A 20,564-nucleotide genomic window follows, 5' to 3' on the forward strand; every position below is an offset into this window, starting at 1 on the left:
TCCCAAAATGTCCCCAAAAATCCCTTTTATATAGCCCAGACACCCTTCAAAATGTTCCCAAAAAATCCCGTTCCTATCACCCAAAACATCCCCAAAAAATCCCTTTTATACAGCCCAGACAACCCCAAAAAATCCCATTCCTATAGCCCAGACAACCCCCAAAAATCCCATTTCTATAGCCCAAACTATCCCTAAAATGCCCCTAAAAATCCCATTCCTATAGCCCAAACTATCCCTAAAATGTCCCCAAAAATCCCTTTTATACAGCCCAAAATGCCCCCAAAATATCCCCAAAAAAATCCCTTTTATATAGCCCAAAATGTCCCCAAAACACCCTCAAAAAATCCCGTTCCTATAGCCCAAAATGTCCCCAAAATATCCCATTCCTATACTCCAAAACATCCACAAAACAGCCCCAAAACATCCTCCAAAAATCCAAAATCTATAGCCCCAACTATCCCCAAAATATCCCAAAAAATCCCATTCCTATACTCCAAAACATCCTCAAAAATGTCCCCAAAATATCCCCAAAAAATCCCGTTCCTATAGCCCAAAATGTCCCCAAAAAATCCCTTTTATATAGCCCAGATACCCCCCAAAAATTTCTTTTTTATAGCCCAAAATGTCCCCAAAAATCCTCAAAAAATCCATTCCTATACTCCAAAAACATCCTCAAAATGTCCCCAAAATATCCCCAAAAAATCCCATTTCTATAGCCCAAAATATCCCCAAAAAATCCCATTTCTATAGCCCAAAATATCCCCAAAATATCCCCAAAAAATCCCATTCCTATAGCCCAAAATGTCCCCAAAATGTCCCCAAAATATCCCCAAAAAATCCCGTTCCTATAGCCCAAAACATCCTCAAAATGTCCCCAAAAATCCGTTTTTTATAACCCAAAATATCCCCAAAAATCTCGTTCCGATTGCCCAAAACATCCCCAAAATAGCCCCAAAAAATCCCCCAAAAATCCCATTTTATAACCCCAAATCCCCCCCAAAAAATCCCATTCCGAAAACCCCAAAATCCCCCCAAAAAAACCCAAATCCCCCGAAACCTCCCCCCAAATTCCTCCATCACACCTCAAAAAAAAAAAAAAATCCTTTTCTACCCAAAATCCCCATTTTTCCCCCCAAAATTCCCATTTTTCTCCCAAAATCCCCATTTTCTGACCCAAAATCCCCATTTTTCTCCCTAAAATTCCCATTTTTTCCCCCCAAAATTCCCATTTTATGACCCAAAATCCCCATTTTTCCCCCCAAAATTCCCATTTTCTCTCCTAAAATTCCCATTTTTCGCCCCAAAATCCCCATTTTTCTCCCCAAAATCCCCATTTTTCCCCCAAAATTCCCATTTTTCTCCCCAAAATTCCCATTTTTCTCCCTAAAATTCCCATTTTTCGCCCCAAAATCCCCATTTTTCTCCCCAAAATCCCCATTTTTCCCCCCAAAATCCCCATTTTCCTCCCCAAAATCCCCCATTTTTTCCCCCAAAATCCCCATTTTTCTCCCCAAAATTCCCATTTTTCCCCCCAAAATCGCCTTTTTTTCACTCAAAAAAATTCCCTTTTTCCCTCATAAACTCACTCTTCGCCTCAAACCTCCCTTAAAATCCCTTTTTTCTCCAAAAAACGCCCGATTTCCCTTCAAAAATCCAATTTTCCCCCTCACAAATTTTTAAAAAATTGATTTTTTTTTCCCCTCTAAACGCCGATTTCCCTTCAAAAATCCAATTTTTCCCCTCAAAAATTTAAAAAAAATCATTTCTTTCTCTCTAAACGCCGACTTCCCTTCAAAATTCCATTTTTTCCCCTCACAAACTTTAAAAAATTAATTTTTTCTCTCTAAACGTCGATTTCCCTTCAAAAATACAATTTTTGCCTCACAAAAATCCTTTTTTCCCTCACAAAAATCCCAAAACTCCTCATTTCCCCTCATAAAATCCCAAAAATCCCCATTTCCCCCACACAAAAATCCAATTTTCCCACACAAAAACCCCAAAAATCCCCATTTCCCCTCACAAAAACCCCCAAAATCCCAAATTTTCCCACATAAAATTTCCAAAAATCCCAATTTTCCCTCATAAAATTCCTCAAAATTCCCATTTTCCCCTCACAAAATTCCCAAAAATCCTCATTTCCCCTCACAAAAATCCCTAAAATCCCCAATTTCTCCTCATAAAAATTCCCAATTTCTCCTCATAAACTTCCCAAAAATCCCCATTTTCCCTCATAAACTTCCCAAAAATCCCCATTTTCCCTCATAAAATTCCCAAAAATCCCCATTTTCCCTCACAAAAATCCAATTTTTCCCTCACAAAAATCCCCCAAATCCCCATTTTCCCCTCACAAAAACCCCAAAAATCCCCATTTTCCCCTCATAAAATTCCTCAAAATTCCCATTTTCCCCTCACAAAATTCCCAAAAATCCTCATTTTCCCCTCATAAAATTCCCAAAAATCCCCATTTTCCCTCACAAAAACCCAAAAATCCCAAATTTTCCCTCATAAAAATTCCAAAATTCCCATTTTCCCCTCACAAAAACCCAAAAATCCCAAATTTTCCCTCATAAAATTTCCAAAAATCCTCATTTTCCCCTCACAAAAATCCCTAAAATCCCCATTTTCTCCTCATAAAAATCCTCATTTTTCCCTCACAAAATTCCCAAAAATTCCTATTTTCCCTCACAAAAATCCCCATTTTCCCCTCATAAAATTCCCAAAATTCCCATTTTCCCCTCACAAAATTCCCATTTTCCCTCACAAAAATCCCATTTTTCCTCACAAAAATCCCAAAAATTCCCATTTTCCCTCACAAAAATCCCCATTTTCCCTCACAAAAATCCCAAAAATCCAATTTTTCCCTCACAAAAATCCCTTTTTTCCTCAAACCTCCTTAAAATCCGACTTTCCCCTCACAAACCCCCTCCCCATTTTTACCCTCAAAATATCCCAAACCCCACAATTTTTTCCCCCTCACGACCCCACAAAAAAAAAAAAAAACAAAAAACTCTTCACCCCAAACTTCATTTTCGCCTCAAAACCATCCAATTTTTTAACCAAAATCCCGCTTTTTTCCCTCAAAACTTTTCCCTCCTCACAACTTCTCCCGTCGCAATTTCTCACCTCCAATTACCCCTCAAAAAAAAAAAAATTAAAAAAAAAAAAAAAAATCCCCGCTTTGCTCGAAACTCCCTTTTTTTAACCCAAACCTTCTCTTTTTCACCCGAAACTTTTCTTTTTCCGCTCAACTCCTTTTCCCCCCCTAAACTTTCTCTTTCCCCCTCCAAACTCCATTTTCACTCCCCAAACTCCATTTTTCACTCCCCAAACTCCATTTTTTCCTCCCCAAACTCCATTTTTCCTCCCCAAATTTCCTCTTTTCTCCCCAAATTTCCCCTTTCACCCCAAACCCCGCATTTTTGACCTCACGCCTCCATTTTCCCCCTAAACCCGCATTTTTCTCCCCGTCTTCATTTTCCTCCCCGCCCGATTTTCTCCTTTTCCCCTCCAAATCTTTTCTTTTTCTTTCTTCCCGAATTCCCCATTTTTCACCCCAAACCCCCCCTTTTTATTTATTTTTTCCCCCCCCTCCTTCCCCTCCCCCCCCCCCCCCCCCACTCCGCCATGCCGCCCTTCCCCCTCACGATCCCGCCAAGGCCGCGCGGGCCTCGCCCGCCCCTCCCCCGCCCCCCCTCGCCCCCCGCTCCCCTCCAACCCCCCCCAGCCCCTCACCTGCTCCTCTATCGCCGACAGCTCCGCTCTATCGCGACAGGACTCTCGCGATCCCTGAGCGGCCTCGCCGCCGAGCGCAGCCGACGCTGAGGCGACGCCACGCGCGCCCCCCGCCTCCACTTCCGCTCCGGGAGCGGTGTGAGGGTCTCCGCGCATGCGCGGCCGCAAGGGGCGACGGGGTTCGTAGTCCCGTAGCTCCGCCCCTTCCGTTGGCGGCAGCGCGCTCGGACCACGACTCCCGGCGAGCACCGCGGGCGCCGCCATCTTCTGCCTCCGCCGCCGCCGCGATGCACGCCGGGAGTTGTAGTCACTTAGCGATTACACGCGCGGTTTCATAACGTTGGTTGGACTGCGACTCCCGGCGCACACCGCGCGCGGCCGCCATCTTGTGAGCGCCCGCGTCCCTGCGCTCTGCGCGGGCTCCTCCGAGCCGCCAGGGGGCGCAAGCGGCGCCCGGCGGTTTTACCCCCTCCTCCACTCCCAAAAAAAAGCGAATTTCGGGTTTTTTTTGTTTTTTTTTTCACGCTAAAAACGTGGAATTTGGGGCGGGGAATGGGTGGGTGCCATATAGGGGGCGGGGCTACGCCGGTTCTCTTCGTGAAGAGGCGAAATCAGGGGGAGGTTGCTCCACAAACGGGGAATTTTTCCTATTAAAAAAAGCAAAATCAAGGATTTGTTCCTTATCAAATGACGCAATTCGGGGATTTCCCCCCATAAACAGCAGAATTCGGGGTTTTTCCCCCCATAGACGCCGGAGTCAAGCATCGAGTTTTTATTAAAAAGTCGAAATTCGGTCAAAATGTAAAATTTTCCCTGTGGAAAAGCCCAAATTCCTGATGTTCCCTCTTTTTTGGGGAGTCTCCCTTAAAAAAAATTTAAAAAAAAAAATTAAAAAAAATTTTTTTAGGGATTATTCCCCCAAAAAGACACAGAAATGTAGGGAGTGGCTCGGAGGGGCGGGGTCAGGGGTGGATTTATGTTTAAAAAAAGGCAAAAATTGGGAAAAAAAATGGGGGAAAATCTGGGGGGGAAAAGAGGGAAAATTGAGGATAAAGAGAGGGGAAATCGGGAAAAAAAAAAGAGGGAAAATCAGGAAAAAAGAGGGAAAATGGGGGATAAAAAAGCAAAAATCGGGGGGGGGGAAGTGGAAAAATCAGGAAAAAAGGAGGAAAAACAGGGAAAAAAAGAGGAAAAACCGGGAAAAAAAGAAGGGAAATCAGGGGAAAAAAGAGGAAAAAACAGGGAAAAAAAGGAAGGAAAATTAGGAAAAAAAAAGAGGAAAAACCGCGGACACAACCCCCGGAGAGGGACAAAAATTTGGGCATTTTCTCCTCTTTTAGGGCCAAATTTTGGAGTTTTTTCCCCTCTTTTTTGGGGCGAAGTTTGAAGGAATTAGGGGCCGTTTTTGCCCCCCCCTAAAAAAAGAGGCGAAATTCCGAATTTATCCCACAAAAAAATTTCCCAAAATCCGGGATGTCCAGCTGCTTTTTTTTTTTTTGGGTGAAAAAAAAAAAAAAAACCAAAATGAGGGAATATAAAAAAATTAAAAAAAAAATAAAAAATTAAAAAATTAATTCCGGGTGTTTTTTTTATGCGATAAAAGGGCGGATTTTGGGATTTTTCCTCCCAAAAAAGGGCAGGACCGGGGGTCCCTCCCCCACCCCCACCCCAAAAGGGCCCCCCGGACCCTGGAGGGGGCCTCCCCTCCCCCACCCCCACCCCCCCCATCCCCCCCTCCCCCACCCCCGCCTTGGATTCGGAGCCGCCTCCGGAGCCATGGAGGTAACGGGACCCCCCAAAATCCCCCAAATTCACCCCAAATTCACCTCGGGAAACGCAAATTCCACCCAAAATCCCACCCGGGAGCTCCAAAATCTCCTCCCCGGGAAAAAAAAAAAAAAAATTTAAAAAAAAAAAAAAAAATTCCACCCGCGAACTCCATCCCGAAGTTGCCCAAAATCTCCCAAAATTCCCCCCCAAAAAAATTTTCCCCAAAACTGATCACGGGAACCAAAAAAAAAAAAAAAAAAAAAAAAAAAAAATCCTCAAAATTCCATCCCGGGAAATTCAAAAATCTCCCCCCCCAAAATCCACCCCGGGACCCCCCCCAAAAAAAAAAAAAAAAAAAAAAATCCCAAATTTTCCCAAATTTGGGAGCCCCAAATCCACCCGAAATTGCCCCAAAATTCACCCCGGGGACCCCAAAATTGGATCCAAGAGCCCCAAATTCAACCCCGGGACCCCCAAAAATCCACCCGGGGAATCCCAAAATTCCCAAAATTTGCCCCAAATCCCCCCCCCTGACCCCTCCCGGTCCCTCCCAGTTCGTGGCTGTGGCGCTGCTGGTGGCACTGGGGACACTGAGCCAGGGGCAACCGATCGGGCCCCAGGGTGAGACTGGGGGGACTGGGAGGGACTGGGATGGACTGGGAGGGGACTGGAGGGACTGGGATAAACTGGGAGGGGACTGGGAGGGACTGGGATGGACTGGGATGAGATTGGGAGGGACTGGGAGTGAACTGGGAGGTGATTGGGACAAACTGGGAGGGACTGGGGTGGACTGGGATAGACTGGGAAGGGATTGGGATGGGACTGGGATGGACTGGAAAGGGATTGGGATAAACTGGGATGGACTGGGAGGAACTGGGAGGGGATTGGAGGGACTGGGATAAACTCGGAGGAACTGGGATGGACTGGGATGGGATTGGGACAAACTGGGAGGGACTGGGGTGGACTGGGAGGGGGATGGGGATGGATTGGGACGGACTGGGAGGGAACTGGGAGGAACTGGGAGGGATAAATGGGATACTGGGAGGGACTAAGAGGGGACTGGGATGGACTCGGAGGGGACTGGGAGGGACTGGGAAGGGATTGGGAGGGGACTGGGATAAACTGGGAGGGGACTGGGAGGGATAAATGGGATACTGGGATGGACTGGGAGGGACTGGGAAGGGATTGGGATGCACTGGGATGGGGTTGAGAGGGAACTGGGAAGGACTGGGATGGACTAGGAGGGGATTGGGAGGGACTCGGATAAACTGGGATGGACTGGGAGGGGATTAGGAGGGAACTGGGACAAACTGGGACAAACTGGGACAAACTGGGACAAACTGGGCCGGGGCTCGTGGCACCAAACCCCCGACCGCCATCGAGGTGGGGGGGAGGGGAGGGGGTCACCAACCCCTTCGGCCATGACCGGAAGTGTGACCCCTCCCCCCCCCACCACCCCTCCCCCACCCCACCCCTCCCCCCCCACCCCCCTCAGCCCTCCCGCTCTGCCCGCCCCTCCCCCCCCGGGACTGCCAGGACGTGCACGCGGGGGGGGCTCGGGCGGACGGGGTGTACCTGGTGTCCCCCGGGGGGGGAGGGGCGCCCCCCGTGCCCGTCTATTGCGACATGAGCACCGAGGGGCACGTGTGGACGGTACCGCCCCTCCCCCACCCCGCCCCCAACCCCCCCCATCCCGGTCCAAAAAAAAAAAAAAAAAAAAAAAAAAGATCCCAGGGTCGCCCCTCCCCCCCACTCCGAATTCATGATGGGATCGCCCCTCCCCCCACCCCTCAAAATCCCACCCCACCCCCCACCGGGATTTCCCCTCCCCCACCCCCCAAATCACCCTTGGGTTCGCCCCTCCCCCACCCCAAAATCTTCCTTGAATCCCACCCCAAAATCACCCAGGGATCGCCCCTCCCCCACCCTCAAAATCACCCTTGGGATTGCCCCTCCCCCACCCCAGGGATCGCCCCTCCCCCACCCCAAAATCAGCCTTGGGATCGCCCCTCCCCCACCCCCCAAATCACCATTGGGTTCACCCCTCCCCCACCCCCTAATCCCACTTAAATCCCACCCCGAAATCACCCAGGGATCGCCCCTCCCCCACCCCAGGGATCGCCCCTCCCCCACCCCCAAATCACCCTCGGGATCGCCCCTCCCCCACCCCAAAAATCACCCAGGGATCGCCCATCCCCCACCCCCAAATCACCCCTGGATCACCCCTCCCCCACCCCCCAAATCACCCTCGGGTCCGCCCCTCCCCCACCCCAGGGGTCGCCCCTCCCCCACCCCCCAAATCACCCTCGGGTTCACCCCTCCCCCACCCCGGGCTCGCCCCTTCCCCACCCCCAAATCACCCTTGGGATCGCCCCTCCCCCACCCCCCAAATCACCCTCGGGTCCGCCCCTCCCCCACCCCGGGCTCGCCCCTCCCCCACCCCCGTTTTGCCCGCCCCTCCCCCCAGGTGTTCCAGAAGCGCTTCAATGGCTCCGTCAGTTTCTTCCGGGGCTGGAACGATTACAGGGCCGGCTTCGGGCGCGCCGACGGCGAGTACTGGCTGGGTACGGCCACTATGGACCAGTCCGGACCAGTCCGGACCAGTATAGACCAGTATGGGACAGTATAGACCAGTATGGGACAGTCCGGACCAGTATAGACCAGTCCGGACCAGTATAGACCGGTATGGACCAGTATAGACCAGTATGGGACAGTATAGACCAGTATAGACCAGTATGGGACAGTATAGACCAGTATAGACCGGTATGGGACAGTGTAAACCAGTATAAACCAGTACAGACTAGTATAGACCAGTATGGGACAGTCCGGACCAGTATAAACCAGTACAGACGAGTATAGACCAGTATAGACCAGTATAGGACAGTATAGACCAGTTCGGACCAGTATGGACCAGTATGGGACAGTATGGACCAGTATAAACCGGTATGGGACAGTGTAAGCCAGTATAAACCAGTATAAACCAGTACAGACCAGTATGAACCAGTATGGATGAGTATAAACCAGTACGGACCAGTATGGCCCAGTATAGGACAGGCCAGGCCAGTATAAACCAGTGTGGACCAGTATAGGACAGTGTGGGGCAGTGTAAACCAGTACAGACCTGGGTAGACCAGTATGAACCAGTATGGGCCAGTATGGGCCAGTATGGGCCAGTATGGGCCAGTAGGTGACCCCTGAGTGACCCCTGAGTGACCCTGAGTGACCCCTGAGTGACCGTGAGTGACCCCAATGACCCCTGAGTGACCCTGAGTGACCCCTGAGTGACCCCAATGACCCCTGAGTGACCCCAGAGTGACCCAGAGTGACCCAGAGTGACCCCTGAGTGACCCCTGAGTGACCCCAGAGTGACCCAGAGTGACCCCTGAGTGACCCCTGAGTGACGCTGAGTGACCCCTGAGTGACCCTGAGTGACCCTGAATGATCCTGAGTGACCCAGAGTGACCCCAATGACCCCTGAGTGACCCCTGAGTGACCCCTGAGTGACCCTGACTGACCCCAGAGTGACCCCAATGACCCCCAGTGACCCCTGAGTGACCCCAGACTGACCCCAATGACCCCAGAGTGACCCTGACTGACCCAAATGACCCCCAGTGACTCCCAATGACCCCTGAGTGACCCCAGAGTGACCCCCAGTGACCCCTGAGTGACCCCAGACTGACCCCAGACTGACCCCAGACTGACCCCAATGACCCCAGAGTGACCCCCAGTGACCCCTGAGTGACCCCAATGACCCCTGACTGACCCCAGAGTGACCCTGACTGACCCAAATGACCCCCAGTGACTCCCAATGACCCCAGAGTGACCCCAGAGTGACCCCAGAGTGACCCCAATGACCCCAGAGTGACCCTGAGTGACCCCAGACTGACCCCAGAGTGACCCTGAGTGACCCTGACTGACCCCAATGACCCCCAGTGACCCCACAGTGACCCCAGAGTGACCCAGACTGACCCCAGAGTGACCCCTGGGTGCCCCCCAGTGACCCCTGGGTGCCCCCCAGAGTGACCCCTGGGTGCCCCCCAATGACCCAGAGTGACCCCAGAGTGACCCTGAGTGACCCCAGAGTGACCCCCAATGACCCAGACTGACCCAGACTGACCCAGACTGACCAGACTGACCCCAGAGTGACCCAGACTGACCCCAGAGTGACCCCTGGGTGCCCCCCAGTGACCCCTGGGTGCCCCCCAGAGTGACCCCTGGGTGCCCCGTGCCCCCAGGCCTGCACTCCCTGGCCCTGCTGACGCTGCAGGCTCGCTACGAGCTGCGCGTGGAGCTCGAGGACTTTGAGAACAACTCGGCCGCGGCCACCTACGGCTCCTTCGCGCTCTCGCCCACGGCCATCAGCGCCGAGGAGGACGGCTACGCCCTGCACGTGGCCGGCTTCGTGGACGGCGGCGCCGGTGAGGGGCGACCGGGGGGGTGAGGGGGCGACTGGGAGGGTGAGGGGCGACCATGGGGTGAGGGGGGCGACTGGGGGGGAAGGGAGGCAACCATGAGGTCAGGGTGGCAAATGGGAGGGTGAGGGGGCAACTGGGAGGGTCAAGGGGTCAATGGTGGTCAATGGTGGTCAATGGAGGTCAATGGTGGTCAATGGAGGTCAATGGTGGTCAATGGAGGTCAATGGTGGCCAACCAAGCCAAGGTCAACCATTGGAGGGTCAACGGTGGCCAATGGTGGCCATGGTGGCCAATGGTGACCAATGGTGGTCATGGTATCCATGGTGGCCAATGGTTGCCACGGTGGCCACACTGACCAATGGTGACCAATGGTGTCCATGGTGACCAATGCTGGCCACAGTGGCCAATGGTGACCAATTGCAACCATGGTATCCATGGTGGCCAATGCTGGCCAAGGGTGTCCCTGGTGGCCACGGTGGCCACTGGTGTCCATGGCGGCCAATGGTGACTGTGGTGGTCCATGGTGTCCATGGTGGCCATGGTGGCCAATGGTGTCCATAGTGGCCATGGTGTCCATGGTGGCCATGGTGGCCAATGGTGGCCATGGTGGCCATGGTATCCGTGGTGACCAATGGTGACCAATGGTGACCAATGCTTGCCATGGTGTCCACGATGACCCTGGTGACCATGGTGACCAATGGTGTCCATGGTGACCTTGGTGGCCACGGTGGCCACGGTGGCCAATGGTAACCAATGGTGACCATGGTGACCAATGGTGTCCATGGTGGCCAATGGTGACCAATGGTGACCATGGTGACCAATGGTGTCCATAGTGGCCATGGTATCCGTGGTGACCAGTGGTAGCCAATGGTGTCCATGGTGGCCAATGGTAACCAATGGTGACCAATGGTGACCAATGGTGACCAATGGTGACCAATGGTGACCAATGCTTGCCACAATGACCTCAGTGGCCACGGTGGCCATGGTATCCGTGGTGACCAATGGTAACCAATGGTGACCAATGGTGACCTTGGTGGCCACGGTGGCCAATGGTAGCCAATGGTGTCCATGGTGGCCAATGGTGTCCATGGTAACCAATGGTGGCCAATGGTAACCAATGCTTGCCACGATGACCTCGGTGGCCACGGTGGCCACGGTGGCCACGGTGGCCAATGGTAACCAATGGTGACCAATGGTGACCTTGGTGGCCACGGTGGCCAATGGTGACCAATGGTGTCCATGGTAACCAATGGTGACCAATGGTGACCAATGCTTGCCACGATGACCTCAATGGCCACGGTGGCCATGGTATCCGTGGTGACCAATGGTAACCAATGGTGACCAATGGTGACCTTGGTGGCCACGGTGGCCAATGGTAGCCAATGGTGTCCATGGTGGCCAATGGTAACCAATGGTGACCATGGTTGCCGATGGTGACCAATGGTGACCAATGGTGACCAATGGTGACCAATGGTGACCAATGCTTGCCACGGTGACCTCGGTGGCCACGGTGACCAATGGTGTCCATGGTAACCAATGGTGACCATGGTGGCCAATGGTGTCCATGGTGGCCAATGGTGGCCAATGGTGTCCATGGTGTCCATGGTAACCAATGGTGACCATGGTGGCCAATGGTGACCAATGCTTGCCATGGTGTCCACGATGACCTCGGTGTCCATGGTGGCCATAGTGACCAATGCTTGCCACGATGACCTCGGTGGCCACGGTGGCCACCGGTGGCCATCCAGCCGTGTCCCACCCTCCCCTGCCCCCCTCGCCCAGGTGACTCTCTGAGCTACCACAACGGGCAGAAATTCTCCACCTTCGACCGCGACCAGGACCTGTTTGCCCAGAACTGCGCCGCGCTCTCCTCGGGGGCCTGGTGGTTCCGCAGCTGCCACTTCTCCAACCTCAACGGCTTCTACCTGGCCGGGCCTCACCTGTCCTACGCCAACGGCATCAACTGGGCCCAGTGGAAAGGATTCTACTACTCGCTGAAACGCAGCGAGATGAAGATCCGGCGCCTCTGAGCAACCCCCCCCTGCGCGCACCTGGGCACACCTGGACGCACCTGGGCACAGCTGGACGCACCTGGACAGGCTTACCTGGACGCACCTGGGCACACCTGGACTCACCTGGACAGGCTCACCTGGACGCACCTGGGCACACTTGGACGCACCTTGATACACCTGGACTCACCTTGATACACCTGGACTCACCTGGACACACTTGGACACAGCTGGACTCACCTGGACTCACTCACCTGGACACACCTGGACAGGCTCACCTGGACTCACCTGGGCACACCTGGACGCACCTGGACAGGCTTACCTGGACGCACCTGGGCACAGCTGGACTCACCTGGACGCCTGGACGCACTTGGACGCACCTGGACACTCCTTGATACACCTGGACTCACCTGGACGCACTTGGACACAGCTGGACTCACCTGGACACACCTTGACATATGTGGACTCACCTGGACTCACTCACCTGGACACACCTGGACAGGCTCACCTGGACTCACCTGGACATACCTGGACACACCTTGACATACCTGGACTCACCTGGACATACCTGGGCACACCTGGACTCACTAACCTGGACACATCTGGGCACAGCTGGACACACTTGGACACACCTGGACTTACCTGGACACACCTTGACACACCTGGACTCACTAACCTGGACACATCTGGGCACAGCTGGACTCACCTGGACACACCTTGACACACCTGGACTCACTCACCTGGACACACCTGGACAGGCTCACCTGGACTCACCTAGACATACCTGGACTCACTTGGACTCACCTGGACGGACCTGGACACACCTGGACTCACCTGGATAGGCTCACCTGGACTCACCTGGACACATGTGGACTCACCAGGACACAGCTGGACACAGCTGGACTCACCTTGATACACCTGGACTCACCTGGACACACCTTGACATACCTGGACTCACCTGGACTCACCTGGACACAGCTGGACACACCTGGGCATGCTCACCTGGACTCACTCACCTGGACACACCTGGACGCTCTCACCTGGACCATGACCAGCTGGACACGCCCACCTGACCACACCCATCTAGACCACGCTCAGACGGACACGCCCACCTGGACTAAGCTAGCTGGACCACGCCCACCTGGACGTGCTCACCTGGACACACCTGGTGGACACCGAGGTGGACACGCCCACCTGGACCAACCCCCCCCCCGGCCACGCCCACCCGGACCAACACACCTGAACACACCTGGCCACGCCCACCCGGACACACCTGGCCACACCTGGCCACGCCCACCCCCCGCGCTGACCCCTCCCCCAATAAAGCTCCAGCCTTGATCGCTCCGTGGGGGTGGAAACATTTTGGGGTGGGGGAGGGGATTTGGGCAATTTGGGGGGGGGGGGGAGGGGGGAATTTTTTTTTTGCCCCTCCCCCACCCTTAATTAGCCCCTGCCGCCGTTAATTAATTAATTAACTAATTAATTAATTAATTAATTAATTGGCCGGTGAGGGTTTTGGGCAGAATAACATCTCGAGGTGGGTGGGGGAGGGGCGCCCTGGGGGTTAATTAGCCCCTCCCCCCCCACACACCCCGGCCTTAATTAATTAATTGATCAAAAACTTTTAATTGGGTGGGGGAGGGGGCAGGGAAGGTTCCGGGGGGATCATTTGGAACCCCTATGGACCCTATAGGGCCCCTATGGACCCCATAGATCTCTATGGACCCTATAGATCCATTATAGAGCCCCTATGGACCCCATAGATCCCTATGGACCCTATAGATCCCTATGGACCCTATAGATCCATTATAGAGCCCCTATGGACCCCATAGATCCCTATGGACCCTATAGATCCCTATGGACCCTATAGATCCATTATAGAGCCCCTATGGACCCCATAGAGCCCCATAGACCCTATAGATACCCTATGAACCCTATAGAGCCCCTATAGAGCCCCTATAGAGCCCCTATAGATCCATTATAGAGCCCCTATGGACCCCATAGAGCCCCATAGACCCTATAGATACCCTATGAACCCTATAGAGCCCCTATAGAGCCCCTATAGAGCCCCTATAGATCCCCTATAGATCCCCCATAGACCCCATAGAGCCCCATAGAACCTATAGATCCCCTATAGACCCTATAGATCCCCCATAGACCTCCCCATAGACCCTATAGATCCCCCATAGACCCTATAGAGCCCCTATAGACCCTATAGATACTAGAGAACCCCATAGAACCCTATGGATAACCATAGATCCCTATAAACCCTATAGGGCCATATAGAAACCCCATAGAACCCTATAGAACCCCTATAGAACCCCATGGAACCCCATAGAACACCCCATAGACCCTCTCGATCCCTATAGAATCCTATAAACCCTATAGGGCCGTATAGAACCCCTATAGATCCTATAGAACCCCCATAGAACCCTATAGCACCCCAGAGAACCCCTATAGGATCCTATAGCACCCTGTGGATCCCCTATAAACCCCTCCAGGACCCTATAGCACCTCCATAAACCCCTATAGACCCCTATAGAACCCCAAAAACCCCTCCAGGACCCCATAGCACCTCCATAAACCCCTATAGAACCCGGCAGGACCCTATAAATCCCCTATAGAACCCCCATGAACCGCTCCAGGACCCTATAGAGCCCCTATAGAACCATATAAACCCCTCCAGGACCCTATAGATCCCCTATAGAACCCCAAAAACCCCTCCAGGCTCCTATAGGGCCCCGCCCAGAGCCGGGGGGGGCGGCGCCTATGGCGCCCCGGTGACGTCAGAGGAAGGGGGCGGGGCCCGGCCGGGCTCCGTAAAGGTCGGGGCTGGAAATAGCGGGGGGAGCCTATAGGGGATCTATAGGAGATCTATAGGGGATCTATAGGGGATCTGTAGGGGATCTGTAGGGGCCGGGAACAGGTACGGGGGTCTCGAGGGGACGGGGGGGGGGGGTTCTATAGGGGACAGGACCATATAGAGGGTGGGGGGAGGGGTTTCCATAGGGAACTGGGGGGGTTCTATAGGGGATGGGACCCTATAGAGGGTGGGGGAGGGGGATTCTATAGGGGACGGGGGGGTTCTATAGGGGACAGGACCCTATAGAGGGTGGGGGAGGGGGATTCTATAGGGGACGGGGGGGGTTCTATAGGGGATGGGACCCTATAGAGGGTGGGGGAGGGGTTTCTATAGGGGACAGGACCCTATAGGGGGTGGGGTGAGGGGTTTCTATAGGGGACGGGGGGGGGGGTTCTATAGGGGCCGGGACCCTATGGGGGGTGGGGGAGGGACCCTATAGGGGACAGGGGGTTTTCTATAGGGGACAGGACCCTATGGGGGTGGGGGAGGGGTTTCTATAGGGGCAGCCATGGGTGGGTGGGGGGGGGGGTCCCCTATAGGGGAGTGACCGCTCGGGGTCAGGGTCCGGTCCTGGTGTCCATTCCCAGTGTCCACTCCAGTGTCCACCCCAGTGTCCACTCTGTGTCCACTCCAGTGTCCAAATCCCATTCCCAGTGTCCACCCCAGTGTCCGGAGCCTATTCCAGTTTCTATCCCAGTGTCCACTCCAGTGTCCAAATCCCATTCCCAGTGTCCACTCTGTGTCCCAGTGTCCACTCTGTGTCCCAGTGTCCACTCCAGTGTCCACCCCAGTGTCCGGAGCCCATCCCAGTGTCCACTCAGTGTCCACTCCCCATTCCCAGTGTCCATCCCAGTGTCCACTCTTTGTCCCAGTGTCCACTCCAGTGTCCACCCCGTGTCCATCCCAGTGTCCACTCCGTGTCCCAGTGTCCAGAGCCCATCCCAGTGTCCACTCTGTGTCCCAGTGTCCATCCCAGTGTCCACTCCCTATTCCCAGTTTTCCCTCGAGTGTCCACTCTGTGTCCCAGTGTCCACTCCAGTGTCCACCCCAGTGTCCAGAGCCCATCCCAGTGTCCATCCCAGTGCCCACTCCGTGTCCACTCCAGTGTCCACTCCGTGTCCATCCCAGTGTCCAGTCCAGTGTCCAGTCTTTGTCCCAGTGCCCACTCTGTGTCCACTCCAGTGTCCACTCCAGTGTCCACTCCAGCGTCCACTCCAGTGTCCACTCCAGTGCCCACTCCTTGTCCACTCCAGTGTCCACTCCAGTGTCCACTCCAGTGTCCACTCCGTGTCCACCCGTGTCCACTCGTGTCCCAGTGTCCACTCCGTGTCCATCCCAGTGTCCAGTCCAGTGTCCAGAGCCCATCCCAGTGTCCACCCGTGTCCATCCCAGTGTCCAGTGTCCACTCCAGTGTCCACTCCGTATCCATCCCAGTGTCCACTCCAGTGTCCCAGTGTCCGGAGCCCATCTCAGTTTCCATCCCAGTGTCCACTCTTTGTCCCAGTGCCCACTCTGTGTCCACCCGTGTCCACTCCTTGTCCACTCCAGTGTCCACTCCAGTGTCCACCCGTGTCCACTCCAGTGTCCACTCCAGTGTCCACTCCTCTCCCCCGTCCCTCCCCTCCCCTCCCATGTCGGCGCTGGACATTGTCCGGGCCGGTGGCCGGAGCCTCGATGGCCGCTTGGCCTCGGTCCCGGCCCAGGCCCTGCTGGCCGGGCTGCGAGCGGCCGGAGCCGTGACCGAACCGGAAGTGGCCGCTCTGGGCTCTGCGGCCACCTCGGGCTGGACGCGGCGACTCCGAGCTCTGGCCGTGGCCAAAGGCGAGTGGACGTGCGGGGTCCTGCTGAGTGTCCTGGAGGGGCTGGAGGGGCCACCCAGGCCGGGACCCTTCGGTGAGTGACCAGTGGCCGGAGGGGGTCACGCCAGGGGTCACTCATTGCAGTGGTCACTCATTGCAGTGGTCATTCAAGTGGTCACTCGTTGCAGTGGTCACTTATTGCAGTGGTCACTCCAGTGGTCATTGCAGTGGTCACTCATTGCAGTGGTCACTCCAGTGGTCACTCATTGCAGTGGTCACTCACCCCAGTGGTCACTCTGGGGTCACTCAGTGGTCACTCAGGGTCATTTTTTTCCCCATTTTTTGACCCCTCCTTCAATGAGTGACCACTCCAATGTCCACCCATGACCTGGAGTGGTCAGTGGTCACTCCAGTGGTCACTCAGGGGTCACTCAGTGGTCACTCAGGGCCACTCAGGGTCACTCAGGGGTCACTCAGTGGTCACTCAGTGGTCACTCAGTGTCAGGGTCACTCAGGGGTCACTCAGTGGTCACTCAGGGTCACTCAGGGGTCACTCAGTGGTCACTCAGTGGTCACTCATTGGTCACTCAGGGTAACTCAGGGGTCACTCAGGGTCACTTGGGGTCACTCAGGGGTCACTCGGGGTCACTCAGGGGTCACTCAGTGGTCACTCAGGGGTCACTCAGGGTCACTCAGGGTCACTCAGTGGTCACTCAGGGTCACTCAGTGGTCACTCAGTGTCACTCAGGGTCACTCAGTGGTCACTCAGGGTCACTCAGTGGTCACTCAGGGGTCACTCAGGGTCACTCAGTGTCACTCAGTGGTCACTCAGTGGTCACTCAGTGGTCACTCAGGGTCATTTTCCCCCAGATTTTTACGACCCCCAGCGCGACGCCGCCCCCGGGCACCGCTCGGACTGTCCGTGCTGCCGGCCCGAGCCCGAGCGGACGCGCGAGGAAGAGGAGGGAGAGGCCAAAAACGGCGAGGAAGGCCCCGAGGATGAGGAGGGAGAGGCCAAAAACGGCGAGGAAGGCCCCGAGGATGAGGAGGGAGAGGCCAAAAATGGCGAGGAAGGCCCCGAGGATGAGGAGGGAGAGGCCAAAAATGAAGATGAAGGCCCTGAGGATGAGGAGGGAGAGGCCAAAAACGGCGAGGAAGGCCACGAGGATGAGGAGGGAGGAGGTGATGAAGGCCCTGATGAGGATGAAGGTGATGAAGGCCCCGAGGATGATGAGGATGGAGGAGGTGATGAAGGCCCCGAGGATGATGATGGAGGTGATGAAGGCCCCGATGATGATGGTGATGATGGTGATGGAGGAGGGGATGAAGATTAAGAGGAGGGAGCGATGAGGAGGAAGAGGAGGGAGGACCCAAAAATGAAGATGAAGGCCCCGAGGATGATGATGATGGAGGTGATGAAGGCCCTGATGATGATGAAGGTGATGAAGGCCCCGAGGATGATGGAGGTGATGAAGGCCCCGAGGATGATGAAGGTGATGAAGGCCCTGATGATGATGATGGTGATGATGGAGGAGGTGATGAAGGCCCCGAGGATGATGATGGTGATGATGGAGGAGGGGATGAAGATTAAGGGGAGGGAGCCATGAGGAGGAAGAGGAGGAAGGTGAGCATGATGAAGATGAGGAAGAATTTTGGGTCCAAAAAACCCCAAAAATGGATTTTTGGACTGTGATGATGATGATGATGATGATGAAGATGATGATGAAGATGATGAAGAATTTTGGGTCCAAAAAACCCCAAATTGGGATTTTTGGACTGTGATGATGATGATGATGATGATGATGAAGATGATGATGAAGATGAGGAAGAATTTTGGGTCCAAAAAACCCCAAATTGGGATTTTTGGACTGTGATGATGATGAAGATGATGAAGAAAATGAAGAATTTTGGGTCAAAAAACCCCAAAATTGGGACTCTTGACCCTCCCCCCCCACCCCGAGCCTTCCTCCCTCCCTCCTCCTCCTCGCCCCTCCCCCAATAAAGCCCCTCCCCCCCCCCTTTTCAGTTTGGGCGTGGCTTTAATGAGGGGTGGGGGGAGGGGCGGGGCCGGAGAGACCCAAAAAAAAAAAAATGACCAATGGTCACTCTGGGGTCACGTGACCCCCCAAAAAGGACCAATGGTCACTCTGGGGTCACGTGACCCCCCAAAAAATGACCAATGGTCACTCTGGGGGTCACGTGACCTCAAAAAAAATGACCAATGGTCACTCTGGGGTCACGTGACCCCCCCAAAAATGACCAATGGTCACTCTGGGGGTCACGTGGCACCAAAAAAAAAATGACCAATGGTCACTCTGGGGGTCACGTGACACCAAAAAAAATGACCAATGGTCACTCTGGGGGTCACGTGACCTCAAAAATGACCAATGGTCACTCTGGGGGTCACGTGACACCAAAAAAAAATGACCAATGGTCACTCTGGGGTCACGTGACCCCCCCCCCAAAATGACCAATGGTCACTCTGGGGGTCACATGACCCCCAGAGTGACCATTGGTCATTTGGGGGGGGGGGGGGTCACGTGACCCCGACGATGACCAATGTCCGGTTTTGGGGGTCACGTGACCTCGACGATGACCAATGGCCCAACTTTGGCCGCTCGACCGGAGAACGTTCGACACCAAAACTCAACTTTTGAGTTTTCATTGACCAAAACCCAACTTTGGAAGGGTCTCCATGACTTCAATGACCCAAAACCCAACTTTGGAAGGTTCTCCATGATTTTAATGACACAAAACCCAACTTTTGAGTTTCCAATGACCTCAAAACCCAACTTTTGAGTTTTTATTGACCTCAAATCCCAACTTTGGAAGATCCTCCATGACCCTCGATGACCAAAACCCAACTTTGGAAGATCCTCCATGACCAAAACCCAACTTTGGAAGATCCTCCATGACTTTATTGACCCAAAACCCAACTTTTGAGTTTTTATTTATTTCAAAACCCAACTTTGGAAGATCCTCCATGACTTTATTGACCTCAAAACCCAACTTTTGGGTGTTCTCCATGATTTTATTGACCAAAACCCAACTTTGGAAGATCCTCCAAGACACTTGATGACCAAAGCCCAACTTTGGAAGATCCTCCATGACTTTATTGACCCAAAACCCAACTTTTGAGTTTTTATTGACCTCAAAACCCAACTTTTGGGCTTTCTCCATGATTTCAATGACCTCAAAACCCAACTCTGGAAGATCCTCCACGACCAAACCCCGACTTTGACCTCTCGACCGGAGAACCTCGACGCCGAAACTCCCAAATTCCGAGCTCTCGCTTCCCGGTGACCCGACCCCAACTTTGGAAGGGTCTCCATGACTTTAATGACCAAACCTCAACTTTTGAGTTTTCATTGACCAAAACCCAAGTTTGGAAGATCCTCCATGACTTTATTGACCTCAAAACCCAACTTTTGGGCTTTCTCCATGGTTTTAATGACCCAAAACCCAACTTTGGAAGATCCTCCATGACCCTTGATGACCTCAAACCCAAGTTTTGAGTTTTTATTGACCTCAAAACCCAATTTTGGATGATCCTCCGAGACCCTCGATGACCAAAACCCAACTTTTGAGAGTTCATTGATCTCAAAACCCAACTTTGGAAGATCCTCCATGACTTTATTGACCTCAAAACCCAACTTTTGGGCTTTCTCCATGATTTCAATGACCCAAAACTCAACTTTTGAGTTTTTATTGACCTCAAAACCCAACTTTTGGGCTTTCTCCATGATTTCAATGACCCAAAACCCGATTTTTGAAGATCCTCCATGACCTTTCATGACCAAAACCCAACTCTGGAAGATCCTCCACGACCAAACCCCGACTTTGACCTCTCGACCGGAGAACCTCGACGCCGAAACTCCCAAATTCCGAGCTCTCGCTTCCCGGTGACCCGACCCCAACTTTGCGTGTGGGGGGGGAGGGGTTCGCCAACGTCCATCACCGGGGGGGGGGGGGGGGG

The 20,564-nt window shown here is 53.8% G+C and overlaps 2 protein-coding genes and 1 long non-coding RNA gene across 3 annotated transcripts; 2 read left to right on the forward strand and 1 right to left on the reverse strand.

Annotated features, from left to right (window-relative positions):
* Positions 1-4,284: 4,284 nt before the first annotated feature.
* On the forward strand, positions 4,285-13,270 carry LOC106864437 (microfibril-associated glycoprotein 4-like). The gene is made up of 6 exons (XM_088157597.1): positions 4,285-4,288; positions 5,890-6,123; positions 6,998-7,155; positions 7,970-8,066; positions 9,738-9,920; positions 11,700-13,270. The coding sequence occupies exons 1-6, from the start codon at positions 4,285-4,287 to the stop codon at positions 11,945-11,947; spliced, it is 924 nt and encodes a 307-aa protein (XP_088013723.1). The 3' UTR covers positions 11,948-13,270.
* A 1,439-nt stretch (positions 13,271-14,709) lies between these two features.
* On the forward strand, positions 14,710-18,611 carry LOC148219435 (uncharacterized). Its single transcript, XM_088157594.1, has 4 exons — positions 14,710-14,852; positions 16,338-16,682; positions 17,459-17,833; positions 18,001-18,611. Exons 2-4 carry the CDS (start codon positions 16,421-16,423, stop codon positions 18,177-18,179), a joined length of 816 nt encoding a protein of 271 aa, XP_088013720.1. The 5' UTR covers positions 14,710-14,852; positions 16,338-16,420; the 3' UTR covers positions 18,180-18,611.
* Positions 18,612-19,598: 987 nt separating this feature from the next.
* LOC148219436 (uncharacterized) lies at positions 19,599-20,555 on the reverse strand. The gene is made up of 2 exons (XR_015799787.1): positions 20,159-20,555; positions 19,599-20,085 (listed from the first exon to the last, which is right to left on the reverse strand). It is a non-coding gene; the product is annotated as an uncharacterized LOC148219436 (long non-coding RNA).
* Positions 20,556-20,564: the final 9 nt, after the last annotated feature.

The sequence above is a fragment of the Sturnus vulgaris genome, unplaced genomic scaffold (assembly GCF_052056855.1).
Source record: "Sturnus vulgaris isolate bStuVul1 unplaced genomic scaffold, bStuVul1.hap1 Scaffold_1139, whole genome shotgun sequence".
Lineage (NCBI taxonomy): Eukaryota > Metazoa > Chordata > Aves > Passeriformes > Sturnidae > Sturnus > Sturnus vulgaris.